This window comes from Centropristis striata, chromosome 17 (genome assembly GCF_030273125.1).
Source record: "Centropristis striata isolate RG_2023a ecotype Rhode Island chromosome 17, C.striata_1.0, whole genome shotgun sequence".
Taxonomy (NCBI): domain Eukaryota; kingdom Metazoa; phylum Chordata; class Actinopteri; order Perciformes; family Serranidae; genus Centropristis; species Centropristis striata.
Genome location: NC_081533.1, coordinates 24,536,064 through 24,556,021, shown reverse-complemented (window position 1 = coordinate 24,556,021; position 19,958 = coordinate 24,536,064). Strand labels below are relative to the sequence as shown.

At 41.3% G+C, this 19,958-nt stretch overlaps 1 protein-coding gene across 7 annotated transcripts in view; it reads left to right on the top strand.

The window, feature by feature from the left end:
• Positions 1–19,710, top strand: part of gigyf1a (GRB10 interacting GYF protein 1a) — a 29,091-nt gene extending 9,381 nt beyond the window's left edge. Inside the window, exons 6-26 of one of the 7 annotated variants that reach the window (XM_059354305.1) lie at positions 157–274; positions 960–1,068; positions 1,475–1,674; positions 3,027–3,256; positions 3,446–3,566; positions 3,868–4,050; positions 5,687–5,841; positions 6,004–6,172; positions 6,310–6,611; positions 7,793–7,893; positions 8,046–8,146; positions 8,243–8,316; positions 8,520–8,657; positions 8,906–9,121; positions 9,211–9,431; positions 9,591–9,748; positions 9,924–10,087; positions 10,450–10,494; positions 10,689–10,833; positions 12,923–16,188; positions 17,316–19,710. In XM_059354305.1, the coding sequence (XP_059210288.1) occupies positions 157–274; positions 960–1,068; positions 1,475–1,674; positions 3,027–3,256; positions 3,446–3,566; positions 3,868–4,050; positions 5,687–5,841; positions 6,004–6,172; positions 6,310–6,611; positions 7,793–7,893; positions 8,046–8,146; positions 8,243–8,316; positions 8,520–8,657; positions 8,906–9,121; positions 9,211–9,431; positions 9,591–9,748; positions 9,924–10,087; positions 10,450–10,494; positions 10,689–10,833; positions 12,923–12,990 (3,018 nt within the window). In that variant the 3' untranslated portion in view covers positions 12,991–16,188; positions 17,316–19,710. Of the gene's footprint in view, positions 1–156; positions 275–959; positions 1,069–1,474; positions 1,675–3,026; positions 3,257–3,442; positions 3,567–3,867; positions 4,051–5,686; positions 5,842–6,003; positions 6,173–6,309; positions 6,612–7,792; positions 7,894–8,045; positions 8,147–8,242; positions 8,317–8,519; positions 8,658–8,905; positions 9,122–9,210; positions 9,432–9,590; positions 9,749–9,923; positions 10,088–10,449; positions 10,495–10,688; positions 10,834–12,922; positions 16,189–17,315 lie in introns of all 7 variants that reach the window. The other 6 variants (XM_059354306.1, XM_059354304.1, XM_059354308.1 and 3 more) reach the window with 6 other exon arrangements.
• The last annotated feature ends 248 nt before the right edge of the window (positions 19,711–19,958 follow it).

The following is a 19,958-nucleotide window of genomic DNA, read 5'->3' as shown; positions in this document are numbered from 1 at the left end:
ACCTGCAAACATTGAACTGTTAAAGCTCGTCATGTGACTTCCCATCGCAATACAACCTCTGTTTCAAAGCAAGCTGCTCTGTCAGTTGACAAATGTGGCTGTGAGCTCACATTCCTCACATTCCTCCCTTTTGCTCTTTCCATTCTCTCTCTGCAGAGGAACTTCTCCATGTCTGTGAACAGTGTGGCGGTGCTAAGGCTCATGGGAAAAGGGGTGGGCGGGGCCGCCCCAGCTGGAGTGGTCCGAGGACGAGGGGCCACACGAGGTGGTCGAGGTAAAAACTAACGGCACAAAAAACACCCATTAGAAAGGAAACCGCAACAAATAAAGTACAGCATTGATTCCCACTAAGTGCACTCATGATAAATCCACAAGCACTTGTGCTAACATGAGTCCAACAGCAACAGAAATGCTGCCCAAAACCCTTGGCTGAAACTACAATGGCTGTTATCCAGAGAAAGTAAAACAGTTTATTCAAGCCAACCACTGAAGTGTTTATTTCCCCCTTTTCTTCCACCATCTTGATGCAGCACACTTCCTCTTGGCTTGTCTAAATAGTCCTCCTTTTGTTCAGCCACACCTGTCTAAAACCACTGGGCTTATGAGCTCACCTTGTGCACACACACACCGCACGGCCAACGTAAACAGTAGGCGTCCGGTTCAGGACAGCCAAGGAAACAACTTGGAAGAATGATGCTGTGTGGGTTTTATCATTTGCCTGCATGTTGCTGGTGTGTGGCTGTCTGCAGATTGAAAGGGATACAAGCTAATCATATATCAGTCCAAGACGTTTTGCATTTGTTGAATTATTTAAAAAATGTATCGGGAAGGTTCAACAGTTAAGACTTCGAGAGAATGATTGGAACAATCCCCATCGGCTAATAAAAGTTTTCTCATTCAGATGATGATGATGATATTATTAGATATAAACACTTTGTCCTTCTTGTGTTGACAATCAGGACGAGGTCGTGGCGAAGGTGGATTCTACCAAAGAAGTATTGAAGATGCGGAGGTGGGTTTCGGACGCAGTGTCCGAGAGATCCACCGCAGCCAGAGTTGGGATGATCGGTAAGAAAACCCCAGCAAACATTAGCCGAAGATCAAAAAAGTCCATGTGGTTTATTGTTTAATTAAGATGTATATTTTCACTGCTGAGAGAAGTTGTCATCCATTACCTCAATAATCCTCTGTGGTACTTTTGTTGATTTTTGCTCTCGTGGGATGATTTATCTCACTTTTGCAGGCATCTTCTCTTTTCTGCCACTGGCTGCGTTAAAGGATCTGCTTAGCATATTTCTTGACTGGTTTTTCAACATGGGCCTAGTTAAATATTTTGCATTGCTATCAGTAGTGATGAGATGCAAGCCTTGGCTGGACATATTTCTCTGCAAGACAAAAACAACTTAATGTTTTGGACTTGTTTTCCTCTGTTTATAACTTAACTGATCTCTCTCAATTTCCCTCTTTTCCTCAGGGGTGAGCGCCGATTTGAGAAGCCGCTGCGGCGGGAGGTGGGGCGTCCTGGCTTTGAAGAGAGCGGAGGTCCCGTGGCTCCAGGGAGGAAGGAGCACACAAGGGCTGACAGCGATAACTGGCGCATCCTCCGAGAAGAGCAGGAGGAGGAGGAGGGGGAGCCGGGCACCAACTGGAGACTTGCTGGAGTCCGTAGGGATGGTATGATAAAAGCAAACATTTATTTATTTATTGTAGTGCTGCCTCAAATTCTTGTTTGTGTTGAAATTTAAAGTGATCTACAAGAAATGCCATGATGGGCATTTTACAAATGCTTAAAGGGATAGTTCAGGATTTTGGACATTAAGACACAAAATTACAAGGTTTTACTCCACAAACGGTACACTAAAATCCACCCGTTCCACCACAAAAACAATAGTCCTCATTCATATCAGAAAACTCAACTTAACATGGTACTATTTTGTTTCTTGGGGGGGGAATACAATGACAGAGCATAGTAATATTACCTTGTAGTTTGGTGACCCTGCCAGCTTGCCAGAAATATCTTTTCTACAATCAGAACTGGCCAGAACTCCGACACCGGAACGCAGCTAGTAAGCTAATAGCTTTGCATCCACTCCACTACTGGCAAGTATTTCATCCAACTTAATGTCCAACATCCTGAACTATCTGGTGGTTTCAGGGGTTAAACACTCAATAACAGTGTAGTTTCTCTTTCAAAACAACTGAAATGCATCTAAACTGGAGGGAAAGTTTTCTAATTTCTAAATGCTTTTTCATTGAGTAAGTAGTTGAAAAATAACTGTTTCAAAGGCCTTTTAGTTGATTTACAAGTGTAACAAATGTGTAAAAACAACCTTTGATAATAACCTATGATTTTAATTTGTGCTCACTCAAAGATTGTGTAATGAAATACTGAATGACTTTAACAGTTCAGTTATTTTATATGATGAAGATTTCTTGGTTTCCCTGATTCAAAAGGAGGAATGAATAACAATAAAAACATCAGCATTGGCTTTTTGGCCTGTTTTATTCTCGTCAGTAGTATTCTGTTTTTATATGGAATTAAAATGGCAGATGTGTCCATTTAAATCAATGTAATCACACAATGTGTTGCCTTTAGATCCCACTTAAGTTAGTGTAGGATATGTAACAACACATATGGTGAAAGCTGAGAGTTTAAATATTAGGCTAAGAAGAAAAAATTATTTGTGTTACCTCTTACTCTGTGCCATCAAAGCCCAGTTGTGACGTGTGCAACAGGGTTAACAGTAGATACAGTGACATCTAGTGGCAGTGAAGTGATTTCTACAAGACGCACTGTGATTTAAAGCCTCCACAGTTTCTGAGGTTAAGAGATCACAGAACATTTTAGTCTCTCCCTTAACTCTAAACTGGAGCTGAGAAATACCATATATTAATATATAACCACATGATTGACTGGGCAGTGAGTTTCCCCTATGAAGCCCTGTTTGTGTACCTACTGTTTCACTCCTATTTTGTGACTTACTTGTGACAGTATCCTCACTGATGGCATTCAATTTCTATATCAGATGGTGGTCCTCGCTCAGCAGGCTGGCGGGATCACACCGGTCCAGGGGAGAGTCGTCGGAGGAAGTTTGATTTCGACTTCCGGGACTCTGACGGCCATGGTGGCGGCCGCCGGCGTGCAGGCAGTGAGGGACTAGAGGATGACAGGGACGGCCTGCCAGAGTGGTGTACAGATGAGGAGGACGGGGAGATGGGCACATTTGACTCCTCTGGAGCTTTCATGCCTATGAAGGTGTGTTTATGAAATTATTTTCAATCCTGTATATTTATTATATTAACAATAGAACACGTTCTTGCATGATTGACATCTTTGAAGAAAAAGGGGTCCTGTTTTACCACAATATTTTCTTTGTCAGCCCTAATGAATATCTTTTCCACCGTTTAATTTCCTCTACTCCTCCTGGTCTTCTTCTGTCAGAAGGGCGGCAAGGAGACAATCCTGGAGGAGGAGTTTGACTTTAAGGGGATCGAGGAGGAGGAGGAAGAGGAGGAGAGCTTCGCTGACATGGAGAAGAATGGTGCTGAAGGAGACCAAGACAAGGGTGAGAAAATACTTCATATTTTCTTTTTAGAATGTTTTTATCATTTTTCTTTTCTTTTCTATGTCTGCCTTATTGCTATGTACATGTACAGCGACCTACTGATTAAAAAAGCAAAATTTAAATGTTAATAAAACTTGATGAAATATCTATGGTGTATGTGCAATATGCATGTTTGCACATACACCATATCCTTAGTTTTAGCCCATAAATTAAGGAATTTTTAAATGATTGTAGCATCTTAACCAATGTGTTTTTTCCCTTCCTTCCTTGTTTCCTTCTCCCCTCCTCTCTAACCTCACAGAGAGTAAAGATGTTGGTTCTGCTGTGGGGGATGGTGAGGCAAAAACATCATCACCCTCCTCCTCTCCTCCACACTGTACTCCTCCATCAGTGGATTCTCGGCCCAGCAATGTTGGCCCAGTGGTGGAAAACCCTCAGCTGAACAACATCCACCCTGTAAAGACCAGCAGCACGCCCAGTGAAGGTACGCGCTATTCCATCAACAACACAAACACAAAGATTCAGTAAGCAGCATTGTTTTTTATATGTATATGTTTATATGTATTTATTGCACTCACCAGTTTAAAGTCCCCCTCCACGCAAAACTGTACTTGACTATACTGACTTGTATCTGCAAAGTTTGTTCCTTGAGAGGTGTTTCAGATTTCCCTACTTCAGAGGGAGAATTCTGTGCACTGGGCAAGCCACATTAGGTGCGTCACAGCTTCAAAAGCCAGAAATGAAACCTGAAACCTCACCACCAGTGCAGGGTGGACTGGTCAGAGAACGAAAACACACAACATTGTAGCAGATGTAGTCTCAAAACTACTAATGCTGTGTCAGCTACTGCCCCTTACAGGCTAACAACCAACATAACAGATGCTAACTCGACTTACCATTCTGATACATCTGCTAGCTGCTCATTATGGTGCACAACAGACTCCTTATCTGGAAGTTCAACCGTGTACTGCTGAATCGCTCAGATGTTCCACTAAATGAGAAAAATAGACCAGTCACTGAAACTGTCCCGGGAGTCTGCAGATTGCGAGTCAGCTGTGGAGCGCCGCAGCCTGCTCGCCTTGTTCTTCAGTGCTGTGGAAAACTCTTTTAGGAATAATATAAGATGTGGTACAAGTGTTTGCTGTTTCAGTCTCTACCCATAGTATATACTCAAGTATCTATTCTGAAGAATACCTGCTTGCTAGAAAGTTAATATAGGAATTGGCCCCATAGAGGCAGTCTGAATTTTTTGTACAGCAATACTTGACAAAATACTGCCAAAATCTACAGCAGATGTACACATTTTCTCACTTTCTGTCAGTGGGTCAGTTTGAAATATTGAAAAGGGAGGAATACAGTCATGGAAAAAAAATATTAGACCATTGTTTTCTTCAATTTCTTGTTCATTTTAATGCGTGGTACAACTAAAGGTACATTTTTTGGACAAATATAATGACAACAAAAAAAATGGCTCATAAGAGTTTAATTTAAGAGCAGATATCTAGCCATTTTCCATGGTATTCTTGATAATAACCAAAATCATTATCAAGAAAACCATTTGTCCAAACAAATATACATTTAGTTGTACCAGACATTGAAATGAACAAGAAAGCAAGGAGTCAACAAGGTTGGTCTAATCATTTTTCCCATGGCTGTACATCTATGTGAATCTCATATTGACTGATTCTCACAATAATCTAAAGTTTAAAATGTATTCTTAACCTACATTCAGTGCTGTATCTGACTGTTGTAAAGAGTAAACTTCCATGTCGTCACTGTCCAAACATTTATACTTCTTTCTTGAATTACAAATTGAGATTTTAAGTGGCGAGTCATGTCCTGGCTCTGTAACTGTTGAGCTTTTGGTGTCTTGCATTCAGCCAAGCTCTTTTTAGTGCGTGGGAGGAAATTCAGCCACGTTGATATTTTGGTGTGATACACAATATGTTTAGCCCCAGTCATTTAATATCTTGTTTACTGAACCTGCTGTTCCTGCTGTACCAGATAGGGAGCCAGTAGGTGGCTCTACCGGCCACATCCAACATCACCAACCCATAAATAGAAACGCTAAAAATAGGGCCCATTGTTTTACTCGTGTTTTCTTGTTGTTTTTGTGTCAGACATGGCTCCGATTGGGGGCTCCAAAGCCCAGTTGAGCCCCAGCGCCCCCACCTCTTCCAGTCTGCCTCCCCCACCCCCTTCCTCTGCTGCTCCTCTCCTCCCTCCACCTGGAGGAGACACAGAGGACGATGAGGGCATGAAGCACCTGCAGCAGGTAGGAACAACAGGAGGCACATTTTCAAGCAGCTGTCTCAGAAATATAATTGTAAAAGGGAGCACATTTAAATCTAATCAAGTAGTTATCATTCTGCTTTAGAATATTGACAGAAACTTGCCAGGTAAATTGGTCTGTGTCTGTGTGTTTGTGTGTGTGTAGGAGGCAGAAAAGATGGTGGCATCACTGCAGGACACTTCTTTGGAGGAGGAGTGTTTCACCCAGGCTCTGCAGCAGCAGCAGGAGAGCAGGAACACAGCCGCTGCTCTGCCGCTGTCGCACGAGGCTGCTATGAAGTGGTTCTACAAGGACCCACAGGGAGAGATCCAGGGTACACACACACACACACACTGTGGCATTGTCGTCATTCGTACACTCATACATACATGCAAGAAAAGGATATTGATTCATAAATATTGCTACACAAGCTTAAACTCATCTTTCTCTATTAATCCTGCACATTACCAGGTCCATTCACCACTGTGGAGATGTGTGAGTGGTTCCAGGCCGGCTACTTCACCATGACCCTGCTGGTGAAGCGGGGCTGCGATGAGGGCTTCCAACCCCTGGGGGACGTCATCAAGATGTGGGGCCGCGTGCCGTTCGCCCCAGGGCCCTCCCCGCCGCCCCTGCTGGTGAGACAGCCACCACCAACGCAGCGCCCGCAGCCCACCCGGGGGCCCGCCGGGACTGTGAGTCAGAGCTCAGCCAACGTAGAGGATGGGGAGGGGAGGATGCAGAGGAGAGGGAAGATTGATAGACAGGTTACGGTAAAAGACTAATGATTCATTTAAATTCAATTTAACATGAGAAGCTGCATTTCAGAGTTTGTGAAATATGCTCCCACTTGATTTTAAGACATGTCATGTAATTGTGTTTGTATCTTGATTCCCTCCTGTATGAAATATGTCAATGTTTATACCACAGTCATAAAAAGATGTTATGCACTGGCCGCCAGTAAAAGACACTGGTTGCATGTAAGCTTCAAATTAGTGGAGCGGAACATGGCAGTATGCTGTAATGTATCACTATACATATTGTCATAAATTCCAGATGACCTGTGAAGGTGGCACAGTAAATCAGATGTTTATGCATCCATGCAGCATGTTTTATGTTTTACATCTTGTCCACTTGTAACATATCTCTGGCCCTGTTCAGACCTGGTATTATCATGTGTATTGGGTCATCTAGTCACAACTGACATCAATTGACAGTCACAAGTTCCTCATAGGGTTGGGCAACTAGCGATTGCTGATATATTTGTGGGCAGATGTCTGTGCATTACAGTCTGTTGCGTAGTTGTTTCGCATAGCCAGACCTATGAGCCTAAAACTGTTAGATTTAAGCTCATAGACTGGACCGCCAAAACTGGAAATGATTACTAATGTTTAAAAATACAGCAATAGCCAAACTACACAGAGCTACCTTTTGGCCCATAGACCCACCTCATTGAAAAGTCATACCACATCACTGAAGAAAATAAAACATACTTGGGGCTATTCCTTGCGTCTTTCAGACAAACCAAATCTATTATACTAATATATTTGACGCTCTTGTAATATTTCTATATGGGCTTTTGGAAACAAACAAGAGTTTGGGGATAAAGCCAGCGAATGAACCACTGCTAAAAGAATATGGCCCCGACCACCTCCGAATGTGGTTTAAGGAAGGAGATCCTTATGACTCCTCAATGCAATCTTAGGTGCATTCACGCCTGTACTTAGAGCTGTCCACTTGTGATTGGATCATCCAAGATGCATGTGATTTCCTGGTCTGAACAGGGCCTCTGTATGCTGAAGACACCCAGACGAGTTTGTAGAGTACAGTCTGTGGTTGCAAAGAACACACAATTACCCAAATGCCAGTCTTTCATAGCCATACCACACTGTGTATTGGTAACTTTAGTTTGAGCATACAATGTATTGACTGGGGATCGCTGTCTGTTTTTCAGGGAAACCTGGACCAGGACCGCCTGAAAAAGCAACAGGAGCTGGCAGCAGCAGCTCTTTATCAGCAGCTCCAACAGCAGCAGCTATTCCAGCTCATTAACAGGTGGGTCTATGGAGGGGTGTAGGTTTCACCTTACATCTTAGGATAAGTGTAGGTTAATCTGTGTTTGTTTCCTAGATTCTGCCATTGTACAGAAGAGATTTTGACTTTGGACTTTACTTTCAGTGTTTGACTTTGTGCTTTGTGTGGGTCAGGTGCAGTGAGCAGGGTATGATGCCTTCGATGAACAGGTCGATGTCAGTGCCAGATACAGGGTCCATGTGGGACATGCATACCTCAGCTTCACAGCCGTCAGGTACGTTGTAGACCGAAACTGGTTGTGCATTTGCACACAACGACGACACGTCTGTACCAAAGGATGTCAGAATAATCCTGTCATTTTTCATTGTAGGCGGTGAAGCCAGTCTTTGGGACATAACAATGAATCCTTCTACTCAGGGTCCAACTCTCGAACAGCTTCAAAAGGTGGGTTCAGTCCTTAGTTTTAAAGACTAACAATGCAAATTCACCTTTATATTTACTAGGTTTCTTGTCTTTATGTTATATGTACATGTACAGCTGAAATATTTACCATTAAAATGGATAGTGTAGAGTGCAAAGTCAGGATTCTCTTACTCTACTCTGTTTGTGCATTTCACTCTGTTTGACTCCCAATGTTTTCCCTTCAGCTCCAGCAGGAGAGGCGTGACGCTGAACTCAGGGCGAAGCGTGAGGAGGAGGAGCAGCGTAAGAGGAGGGAGGAGAAGAGGAGGCAACAGGAGGAGCAGAAGAGGAGGGAGGAGGAGGAGCTCTTCAGACGCAAGCAGGTAGGTTAAAAGAAGTAGATTTTTTATTGACAAGACATGTTTAACCTTTTGTGCTACAGGCTTGGCTTGTTAAAACTTAAATAAGGTTACAAATCACAACTGGTTTTTTATCATGTTAAATGTAACTTCATATGATCCAGTTTGAAGATGAAATGCCATTTGAATGGCTGCTCAGTGGATTTGAATGCTGTTCACCACATAATAAATTACCACTTTAAAATGCTGACTTCTGTCGTATCCTCCAATAGTGTCGTCAGCAGCAGGAACTGATCATGAAGTTGCTGCAGCAAGCCCCCCAGCAGCAGGGTCCTGGGGCAGGCAGCTCAGGCTGGAGCGGGGCTCCCTCCTCTGGGCTATCCAAGTCAGGAAAGCCCCCAGCTCTGGCTCTGCTAGAAATGCAGCAGGAGGCAGAGAGGCTCCTGAAGCAGCAGCAGCAACAGAGAGCCCAGCAGCAGAGAGAACGCGTGAGTTTCAGCAACTTAAATGAAATGGAGCAAACAATGCAACTTGAAAATTATCATCTTTTGTAACAATGATTTCTCTCTGTTTGCAGCACTCCGGCATGTCAATGGGGAGTTCCTCTATGGGAAGCCAGTGGGTGGACGGTGTTGGCATGTGGGGCGGGCCTGGAAGTATGGAGGGTAAGGGTGGCAGTGGAAGCTCTTCAGGCAGCATGGGCATGTGGGACGAGGCTGTGAAGAACCAGTCGGGCCTGCGTGGTAACAGCAACAACAACATGGGCTTGAAGAACAGCCGCAGCAGCCCTTCACTCAGGTACATGAGATTAAATAAAGTAAAATTAATATTTATGCACGGCAAAGGAATATTTTTACCTAAGTACCATTTTCACACCTACTGTGATGGATAGCATTGTGATATAAATTTAAATGTGTGTATGATTAAAATGCACTGAACCCTGTCTGTCCTTTGCAGCGATCAGTACATGATGCGTCGTAAGCGGACAGAGGAGGAGGAGAAGCTGCTGAAGCTGCTGCAGGGCATGAAGCCTCAGGACGGCTTCACTACCTGGTGTGAACAGATGCTGCACGCTCTCAACACCTCTGCCAACAACTCTTCCTCCTCTCTGGATGGTAGGCTGCTCAGTTTTTTTATGTATTTTTCAGTGTGAAGGGTGAGGAAAACTCACGTAGAATCTAGTTCTTTCTTTTGGTAAAAACACATTTTGGTATTTATAAACCTCAAAGTAAATTAATGTCAACACATTTCAGCAGCATTTCAACTGTTTTTTTTATTTATTTTTTGAAGTTGCTACAATTGTGGCATACCTGAAGGAGGTGGAGTCTCCCTATGCAGTACTGGACTTCATCCGGTCCTACCTAGGGGACACAGTGGAAGCCAAAGAGTTCGCCAAACAGTTTCTGGAGCGACGTGCCAAACAGAAAGCCAACCAACAGAGACAGCAGCAGCAGGTAGGCCTGAGCTCAGAAGGGTTTCTTAAATTGGAAACAGCAAAAACATAAACTGTTTCAGTTCTTATTTGCTTCCATAGGTGTGTTTAGTAAATATGTTAGAAACTCAGAAAGAAGCTGTAACAATGTGTACTATCATCATCATTACAAATTATAATGAACCATGAAGTTCTGTATGCAGTACTTTCTGAGACAAATCTGAGAAAATGTTCCTATCATTATTCTGAGTTTCAATAAAGAAAAGAGCTTATAAATTGGTTTTTAGGCTACTTAAAATAATGGCTATAAGAGAAGCCTTTGGAGTTGGTCATTTCATTACAACCATTTTTAAATATTTCCTCTTCTCCTCTTATATATCCCAGCTATCAAAGGAAGTGACTGGATTGAACATGAACTTCCCTCTGCAGGTAAACGCAGAGAGCAGTAGCAGTTATTGAAGGCTCTGACAAGATTAGTTTTTTCATGAAATGATGCACTCCTAGATTCAAAATGATGAAACAAATAGATACATTTTTATTTTGTCATTGCTGATATATTTTTTTTAAACAAAACAAAAGGTTGGTAAGGTAATCATGTTTATTTTATTTCCCTCTTTTTTAAGGACTCAATGCGAGGTATGAATCCAAGCACCCTGCAGTCAATGTTTCAAGCCAACCACATGGGCAAGGCTGGTCTCTATGACAACCAGGGGGGAAAGATGAAGAAGAAACAGCCCATGATGCTGCACTCTGACCCCAGCATCTTAGGTACGTGACCTCGCCAGCATTTAATATTTCTTCCTTTTGACTTATCTGTAAAAAAAAAAAAAAAAAGTCTGCATCTATAAATGGCTTTTTTTTTAAAGGACCCTCAGCTTAATTTTATTGATAATCCTGATTATATTAAATACAACCTGTTAACAAATACACCAATAGTACACTTGCATATCAAAGTTAGAGTTAATACACAAAAGAAGGCAAGATGGAAAATGTTTCTACCATCTGGAATCTAATAGTCTAAGAAAAGCGACACAGGAAGATGGCCAGCTTTCTGAAGCACTAACAGAAAGTGGTGCATCTACTTGATGACTTGTTTGCACCCGCTCCAGGTGGTGAGTAGGATGTGCTCGACTGTAGGCTTATGTCTGGGGTTTATTTATGTACCTCTGAGCTGTTTTGAGCCTGGGATTGGATATGGCTGGCTTTTGAAGTACTTGTAAACAGGTGGCCAAACAAATGTAATATTGGGTAAAAATTGATATTTTAATCTGTGTACATGCACCAAACAATTTGGAACTACAACATTTCATCAAGAACACTGTGAAAACACTAAAGTACATTTACTTTTTAGAAATTCAATTTGCAGAAAAGAACTAAGTAGTTAATTTACATATTGCTGACAATTTGACTTTCACATTCTTATCTCTCTGACAGATAAGTGTGTGTCGGGTCCTTTGGTTTGACCCGCAGGTAAGCTCTCTAGAAAATACCACAGGTTCGAGCGGGCAAAACAGTGATCAGAGTACATTACTAATAACTTTCAAAAACATTCCACATTATAGTCCACTTTCTCTTCCCCTCGCACTTCCTCTTAAACTCTCTTGCGATTTGTCCTGGACTCTATACTTGTCTCAGTCCTGACAATTGTGCAACTGGTAACACATACAGTTTGGGTTTTGCCGTTGATTACCACATATTTTGCAGGGCTGGGTGGTGCACATTGGCTATTGTCCATCTCTTACAGTAACGACAAACAAACTGTGCTTTGCTGACACAGAAGACAGAACCAAGACTGTGAATGTTTGTCATGGTTTTGGTTCAGAACCACCTCTTTTAGTTTCAGTCTTATTCTGTTTACATAGAAAACAGTAGAGTGGAAAGGTTTTCCACACCTACCCCAGTTCCAGTACTGTTCGGAACCGATGCCCAGTCTTGAACCAAGAGCAGCACCAACTCTTTGCTCGTCTTGAACGACAAACCACTTACGTCAGGGGCTGGGGGCGGGATTATCGTGACCAACAAGACCAACTAAAATGTCTATCATTCATTTTATTTTATTTAACTGCACTGTGATCGATATGGGCTAGAGCTAGCAGGCTAGCATTAGCTTACAACATAGTCTAACAGTAACATCTTCTGTCCAGTGTTAATAACAACGCAATCGTTGTCCATATCGTTCAAGACGAGCAGAACAAATGTGTTGTACCCAATGGACGCCAATGTAGACTCGCAAAGCCACAAGCAACATTTGTGAAGAGACAATGTCGTCTGCTGTTGTTATTATACCTGCTAAGAGAACAGAGACGTTTCCAGATGTATACAGTGACGTAATGACGAGGCTGTCCAGCCTGTGGAAAAGAAAACCGGTTCTGAGACGGTTCACAAGTTGAACCAACTGCGAACCAGCACCAGCCCAGCAAAATAACTAGGTTTGCGTTGGTCAATAAGCAAACACTAAATTTTACAAGCTCTTCAAGGTTTGATAGATGTGAAATGCTGCGGTTTGCCTGATGAGGATGTTGCTGGTTGAAACATTGAAATGGAGCACACATTTTGACCTTTGCCTCCTGGGCTTAGATTGACCACTATCAACTTTTTCTACATTGGATCATTCAACAACAGTACAGAAAGAAACATAAATGTGGTATTTATGATTTGTAATGACTTTGTCTTCACATTTACAAATAATGTTTAACCTTTCCACAACAGAACGTTGTTCCCTTCAAATTATTTGTGGCTTGCATCTTTGTTCCCTGCCAGCCCTTCTAACTCCCCCATGTCCCTTCCTTGTCTGATCTTACTCTGCTCTCTCCATCTCTTTTCTGTGCCCTCTTTGCCCACCCCCTCCTCACTGCAGGGTACTCATTCCACAACGCGGGCGAGTGTCTGAGCCTGAATGAGATGGAGATGGTGGAGGATTACTGATGTGACGCAGCGCAGCAGCAATAGCTACCTGAGGCCTTCTGTCTTTTAATCAGACAAACCTGATGACGAATGTGCACTGCTGGGGGAACTGGGGGTGGGGTGGGGATAGGAAGGGAGCGAGCGTGAGGGGAGGTGCAGGGTGGAGGCGCCTGGATCTGCGCCTACTACTCTTTTCTTTCCCTCTGGCAAGAAAAAAAGGGCTCCCTGCTGCAACAGTTGATCACTTGAGCAGGGGAGAGGGGGGTGAGGTGGCGTGGTGTTAAAAGGAAGATGGGTATCCTCTGGCACTCAAAAGATTAAGCACCTTATACTGAACTAATGCACTTTATTGAGATGGGATTTGAATAGGTTTTTTTTCATGTGTGTGAATGTGTGTGTGTTGGGAATCAGTGCGCATACGGTATGTGTACATACACATCCTCTGTGCATGTGCATCACAACTGGAAGGGGAAGGTGAAACAGTCGGTGGGGTGAATGGTCGGGCTGTTAAGTTTTCAAAGTCAGGGGGACCTTTAGTTGAAACCTTATCAGAGAGCAAATCCTTTCTCGAAAGACAAACACTGTTGATATTTCTCTTGTTTAGCATTTTTTTACGTTTATATAAAAAGTAAAGCTATTGAAAAATGGATTATAAAAAAAACTTGAAGATTTGCACTTGCCTAAAAAAGAAATGACAAAAACAACAAAAAAAATCAAACAAATGGGGTTAGTTATAGAAGTGAATATTTTCGTGAATGTGTATGAATGAGTGTGAGATTGATGTGTGATGGTTGGTTTGTGTCAGTAATATACCAGTCTGCACAACTTTTTTTTTTCATTCTTTTGTTGCTTACCACGATGTATGAAACATAAGAGGCCATTTTTCTCTTTTTTTTTTTTTTTTTTTTTTCAAATGTTAATTTTTTATTCTCATGTTCAGAGTGTGTGTTTGTGTCCCTTCTCCAACAGGGACTCGATCTGTATGTTTTGAGAGTTGAATGAATGAATGAGACAGAGACAGAGAGAGAGAGGGCAATTGCACAACACATCCTTTCTCTCACCAGCTCTTCATCCCCAGATAGACGAAACAGAAATGCGTACATTTGTAAATGTTAGCTTTGCGCTCATTACATGATGACCACCACTAGTTTATTTCCCTTAGCCTCTCCTCATGGGGAGCTGTCTCTAGACCTGTGAGGACTAGCAGACAGGGCGAATCATGAGGGAGAATACTGTGTGTGCATCAGAATGAGACTTGTGTGTATGTGTGTTTTTTCAGTGTGCATGTTCATTTACTGTTCATAGAAATGAGTTGAGACTACAGGTACTCATTTTGAATACATGTGCTTTTTTTTGTATGTGTATGAATGCACATTTGTGCCTAAGAACTTGGATAGGGTGCGTGGCCATTGAGACATTAACTCTTTTTTGAGAGCGAGTGTGATGTGTGTCAGTGCTCAGCACAGTGTATGTAAAGTATGTAAGTTTATATCGTAAATATTTCTAGTTGAGTCTAGGGGTGATCCATCGGAAGGTTAGTCCAGTCTGTTTTTTCCTGGGGTGTGATCACGTTGCCTTTTGTCAGCTCTCGAACTTGTGAATGAAAGGTGTCGAGTTTCTGACTCTGAAAAAAAAAACAGCATCTTATTGTGCAAGTGCACAGAACGGTGCATGAAATGTTAGCATATTGTGTTACTTATTCGTTGTTGCAATTTGATAATGACGAGTTTTCTTTTTTTAATGAAAAATATATATGAATATATACATTATATACAAAGTTTAAAAAGTATTTGGACTAAGATAATGAGCACTTGGGGCTGCTATTTTTGTTGTGTGTTTTCATTTTTTTTTTTCCTTAATTTGTTTTTCATTTTTGTTTCATTATCGCCATGTGAAGTGTGTGTATTATTTCTTAAGAAAATATTGAATGTATTCCAAAAAAATGACAAGAAACCCGTGCTGATACCAGATTTTTTTTTTCCTCCGAAGATTTCAAAAATGGAAACAAAATACAAAAAAGCTTCAAAGAGTTTAGCGAGAACTTTTTTTTATTTACACAGTGGAGAAGATAAAAAAAAAAAACTCGGGATGGATACAGTTGAACACACTGCCTCTACAATCCTGTTCGTTCAAATAGTGACTAAGAAATAAAAGAAAGGACTCTTTCTATTCCATACTGGAGCTTTGGTTGTTTACAAACCACATGGATATCTGTGGGTGCAGTTTTTGTTTTGTTTTTTTTGTTCTATTTTGTTGTTTTTTTTCTTTTTCTTTTTGTTCCCACGTAAGATGGGTGGGGTTTGCAAGTGCGCTTCTGCCATATGGACATTGAGTGGTGTTGGGGGTTTTTTGAGGAAGAGTGGCATGTATCACAAGAACATGGACAAGATCCCCTAAGTGGACCTTCGTTTGTGGTCGTGGATCCTGAGACTTGATGATCAGCCGTTGAGCGGAGGCAGAAAAATCAAGGATGGTCTCTGTTTTGTGGAGAACGGAGTGCAGGGCTGCATAACCCTGGAGGGAACTGAGAGGGCGATATGAGTACACCTGGATAGTGCACTTGTCTTCACCTCAACCCTCATAAGCACTCACACCCTGCCCTCACCAACTCACCTATGCACTTTTGTTCATTCAAGCTGTGAGGTACCATTTTGGGGATGGGAGCACAATTACAACAGGAGGATTGCTATGACTTTGACAAAGTCACTGAAAAGAAATTCCCAAACTGAAATAAGAGACTCGAGAAGCACGTCTTCTCCCACCTCCTGTATATAACCATATTTTTGTATTATCTTTCAGAGTAGAAAGAAAATTTGCAAATGGATGAAGGAAAACTCATGAGACGCTGATTATATGGAGTGAATGTTCTTCAAGAAAACCAATCTTTTTGAATATAGTTTGAGATAGACTCGCTGTGAGTTTCCCTTTAGTTTGCCAGTAACCCTGAAATAATCTGGGATGGAAGGGGGAAAAAACAAACATGGACTGAGGTGTTGGACATGCTACAGTGGCTCCAAGACTGACTGATAGTTACTTATCAATATGGAAGCTGCAGTCGCAACAAAGACTCCCGCCAAGAGTGTTTGATCAACATGCACAGTGAAGAGGCAGACGTGAGTTTGAAGAGCTGTTTGCCAGGATGCTTTCACTTCATCTCCCAACCTAATGACTGCCTTGAGAGCTGTAGAGTAACTGCTGGGGAAAAAATCTTTGGCAATGGTAAGATATGTTCGATTTAATTCTTTTGACACTGTACTCTTGATTAATCTGTGGTACTTTTGCCATATTTCCACTGCATGGTATGGCACGGCAGTACTATACTTTTGGTTTTCTAATAGCAAAAGTTGTGGTGTGAACCTGGTGCTTTTTTTTTTTGTTGTTTTTTGAATCCGCTCAGTTGAGGTTTTAAGCCAGCTGAGCTGAAAGTAGAATGCAGACTTAAAACCTCTGTTCCTAAAAAGGGAAGCCGAAGCAGAAATGCCTTCAACCTGTATTCTTTCTAATGGCCAGCAGGGGGTAACTTAGCTGTTAAAAGAAGTTAAATTCCAAGTCAATGAGAAAATGACTTCTCACTTGATTTGTTGGCTTACTTAACATTTTCCTAATGAGTTTTGGTTTCTGTTGACAGTTTCAAGTCTTCATCATTTACAAAATGAGCATCACACTGTAATGAAGGTCCATTTAGCCTAAAAAAGACAATAAATTAGGGTGTGCTTGTGGACTCGTCTTCCAGCTTTGGCCTTTTCACAGGGTGTTTTTCACTTCAACGTTAATTGTAGCTTTTTGGTTGCTTAAAAATGTGTTGTTTAAAATACATTAAAGACTTGGCATTATAGAGGCACTCTGCCAACCAAGCTAATAGCTGATAGCATATTGTCCTTCCGGCTACCGATTCATTCTGCACATGCACTGATTAAAAAACAAACAAGAATACAGCTAAAATGGAGGTCTCGATGTTTCAAAATGCTAATTCACTATTGGGTGATGTCAAGGTAGCTAGGTCTACTTTTTTTTATTGTGTCAATGGTTAAAACGTTGCATCTTGCACAAAACCACCATTTTTTTAAAAGCCAAGTGACTGTTGATGGCAACTCCAATCTATTATCATTTTTATTAGTCACCAGGCCCAGATTTACAAAGATGGCTGCCTGTGAAACTTGTTGGTATACTACACCATACTATTGACAAAGTTCAGACATAAGAAATTAAGACTTTCTTCCATGGTACCAAAACTGTATGATACCGATCAGATTCATGCAGTGGAAATGTGACATCTGTTCTTGATCCGAATTGTTTGAACATTATTATGATGATTGTCGTCTCTTGCTCTTTCTGTCTTCTCACAGGAGTCTGGCTGTGCTTTATTTGCTGCCCTCTGCAAGGAGGATATAATCTACAGCCAACCCATGAACCAGATAACCCTAAACCTGTCCCTTGAACTTAAACCCTAAGAAACTTTTTTCTGTCTTGACGTAGGACCGGACAGGCCATTGGCATTATCAGTTGGACAGTTACCAGATGAAGTTACAGGTTTATCAACCATGGATCCCATCTGTGTTGGAAGTGTTAGGTTTGGGATTTGATCAGGCGCTCTCTGGTGAGGAAGAGGATAAAGAGGCACTTATTGCCCAGATGTCATCGCCCACCTCGGCCTGAAATTCTCAGGTGGTTGCGTGGAGGTCGTCTAACCTGCGGGACAGAAGACCTGCCAAGACGTGAGAGACTGAGAGCTGCATTGGGTTTTTGATGGACGTGGCTGGATTACATCTAAGTCACCAGAAATCCCTGCAGCTTTGGAACTGGATGAACTGAAAGAATTGTATAAAAAAAAAAAAGACTCTGAAACATGACAAAACACAAACACGTAGCTACATGTCACATAGATTAAAGAGCTCAAAGAAGTTGCAGACACACTACATGCACACCTACAGCAAGCGTACACAGTTACAGTGGCTCTCCTCTGGAACCACGTCTGTACACACAACAGGGCTACATTGATATCAAACAGACATACAGACACACAAGCATCATCGCTCATCAATATAAACGCTGAGCGTTGTAAATAATGTAAAAGTTTGTGTTTTGATTTTTCTCTCATAGTGGTTTTGCTTTATTTCTCTGTTCAACATGCCTTAAATTGTATAGTTGAGTCCTGAACGGCTAACTGAAAATGTTCTCTAAATGATGAGTTTAAGTTGGAAACCACCTCCTTAACTGTCCTCTAAAGTCAAAGAAAGAAAGGAGCTTTGTACAAGACTGTTTACTGTTGGCTAACAGGACCATCTGTGCTGTATTAATTTGATACATGTACATCTGATCACCATAAAATTTACTGTTTAGCTTAAAATTAGAGCAGCAAGTGGTCTTTGATTAATCTGATTTTTTTGCTGGTGGTTAGCTTTTGTTGCCCTTTTGGTTTCCTTAAAATGAAGAGTGGATTTGTTCAGATTTCCTGTTTAGATTATTGCTGAAGGTGCAGGCTTAATAAAGGGCTGAAGTCTGTACTGTCTGGAGCTGAGCTGATAGGGTGGGATGCACTGAATTGGCGAAAAAGTGCACATTGTGTGATACTTATTGTTGAATATACTGTTCCAGGAAAAATGCAACCAGAGTAACAGGTCCTCCTCAAAATGAAGTACAAGTTGGGGCTTTTTGGTTAATCTTTTACACTCCAGGGGACTTTAATGTTTTGGAAGCAACGACGTACTTTTTACAGTTTTGAGATGTCAAATCAGGCTTGTCTTTGAAGCATGAGTAAGAGTAAGCTTGCATGGTTCGTAATATTTGTAGGTTAAACCTTAAGGTGGGTCATGATTTTACCCAGACTGCCGCAGCTCTGGTTGTGCTGACCACCCGATGGCACTGAATAGATAAAGAATGGCCCAATCAGTTGTGTGTCATCTGGAAGAAAATTCTATGTCCTGCAAAAAAACTTTGCAGGACATAGAATTCGAACATGTGTGCTGGATTTGAAAGATTAATGGTTTTAGACAAACGGTAGTTTTGTATCCCTGAAACAATATGCAGTTTTTAATCCAAATGGCAACTGATATTCATTGAAAACATGCAGCTCAGACTTGTAATACACTTAAATTATATGAATCGTGGTTTTGATGGATAGTAACCTTTAGCTGACTGCAAACTGAAGTAGCCAGAGTAGGCTCCAGTATAACGGATGAATTCATACTAAATGGTTACTAAGTTTAATGTTGTAAATCGGTTGCCGAAACCCAAAAATTGACTGACAGTATATTATCGAGTCTCTTATTTGTGAATGACTTACCTTTGTTTGATATTTTTAAAAAGTGGTATTAGTTGTTGGTCAGCCAGTCTGTATTAAAAAGAGTAAAACAAGGTTGTTTGCAGTTTATTTTACTGCACTACATGTGCTTTTATGATTAGATAAACTGCATTGTTGTGTTGTAAGAAAGTCCTGGATGTTTGGTTGCAAACTTTGAAAAGATCTGTCACGACCAGTCCACTTGAAGGTATAAAGTTTATCATTGGTTCTTTTCAGCTCTGGTAACTGTAGTTCCAACAATATCGGTCTAAATTTTTAATGAAAGTTGTATCCCAGTCAGCTCAGCTCCTTTGCCTACTAAGTCTTTGAATGTTGTTAAAATAACAGCATACATGTATTGAAATTGTTTTGGAAAAGAACAACTGAAAGATTTGTAAATAGTTTGGCTTTTGTTTGTTTGAAGAACAAAAATAAATACTAAATAAATAGCATTTAGCATTCACTGACTCAGTATTTTTTTATTGACCATGTATAAAGTGGATTTGTTTGTGTGTGAGAGAGGGGGACAAAGGAAAGAAAAGTGATCACCAATCATGATGTGGACACTACTGTGCCTATGTGCTTGATGTTGCATTCAGGTGATGTCTGAATAATTGGGGAAATTACTTCCCGTTCATATTTCATATGCGTTTTTTTGTTTTTGTTTTTTGCTCTTTTACTTTTACAGCTATCGATGCTTTGAGCAAAA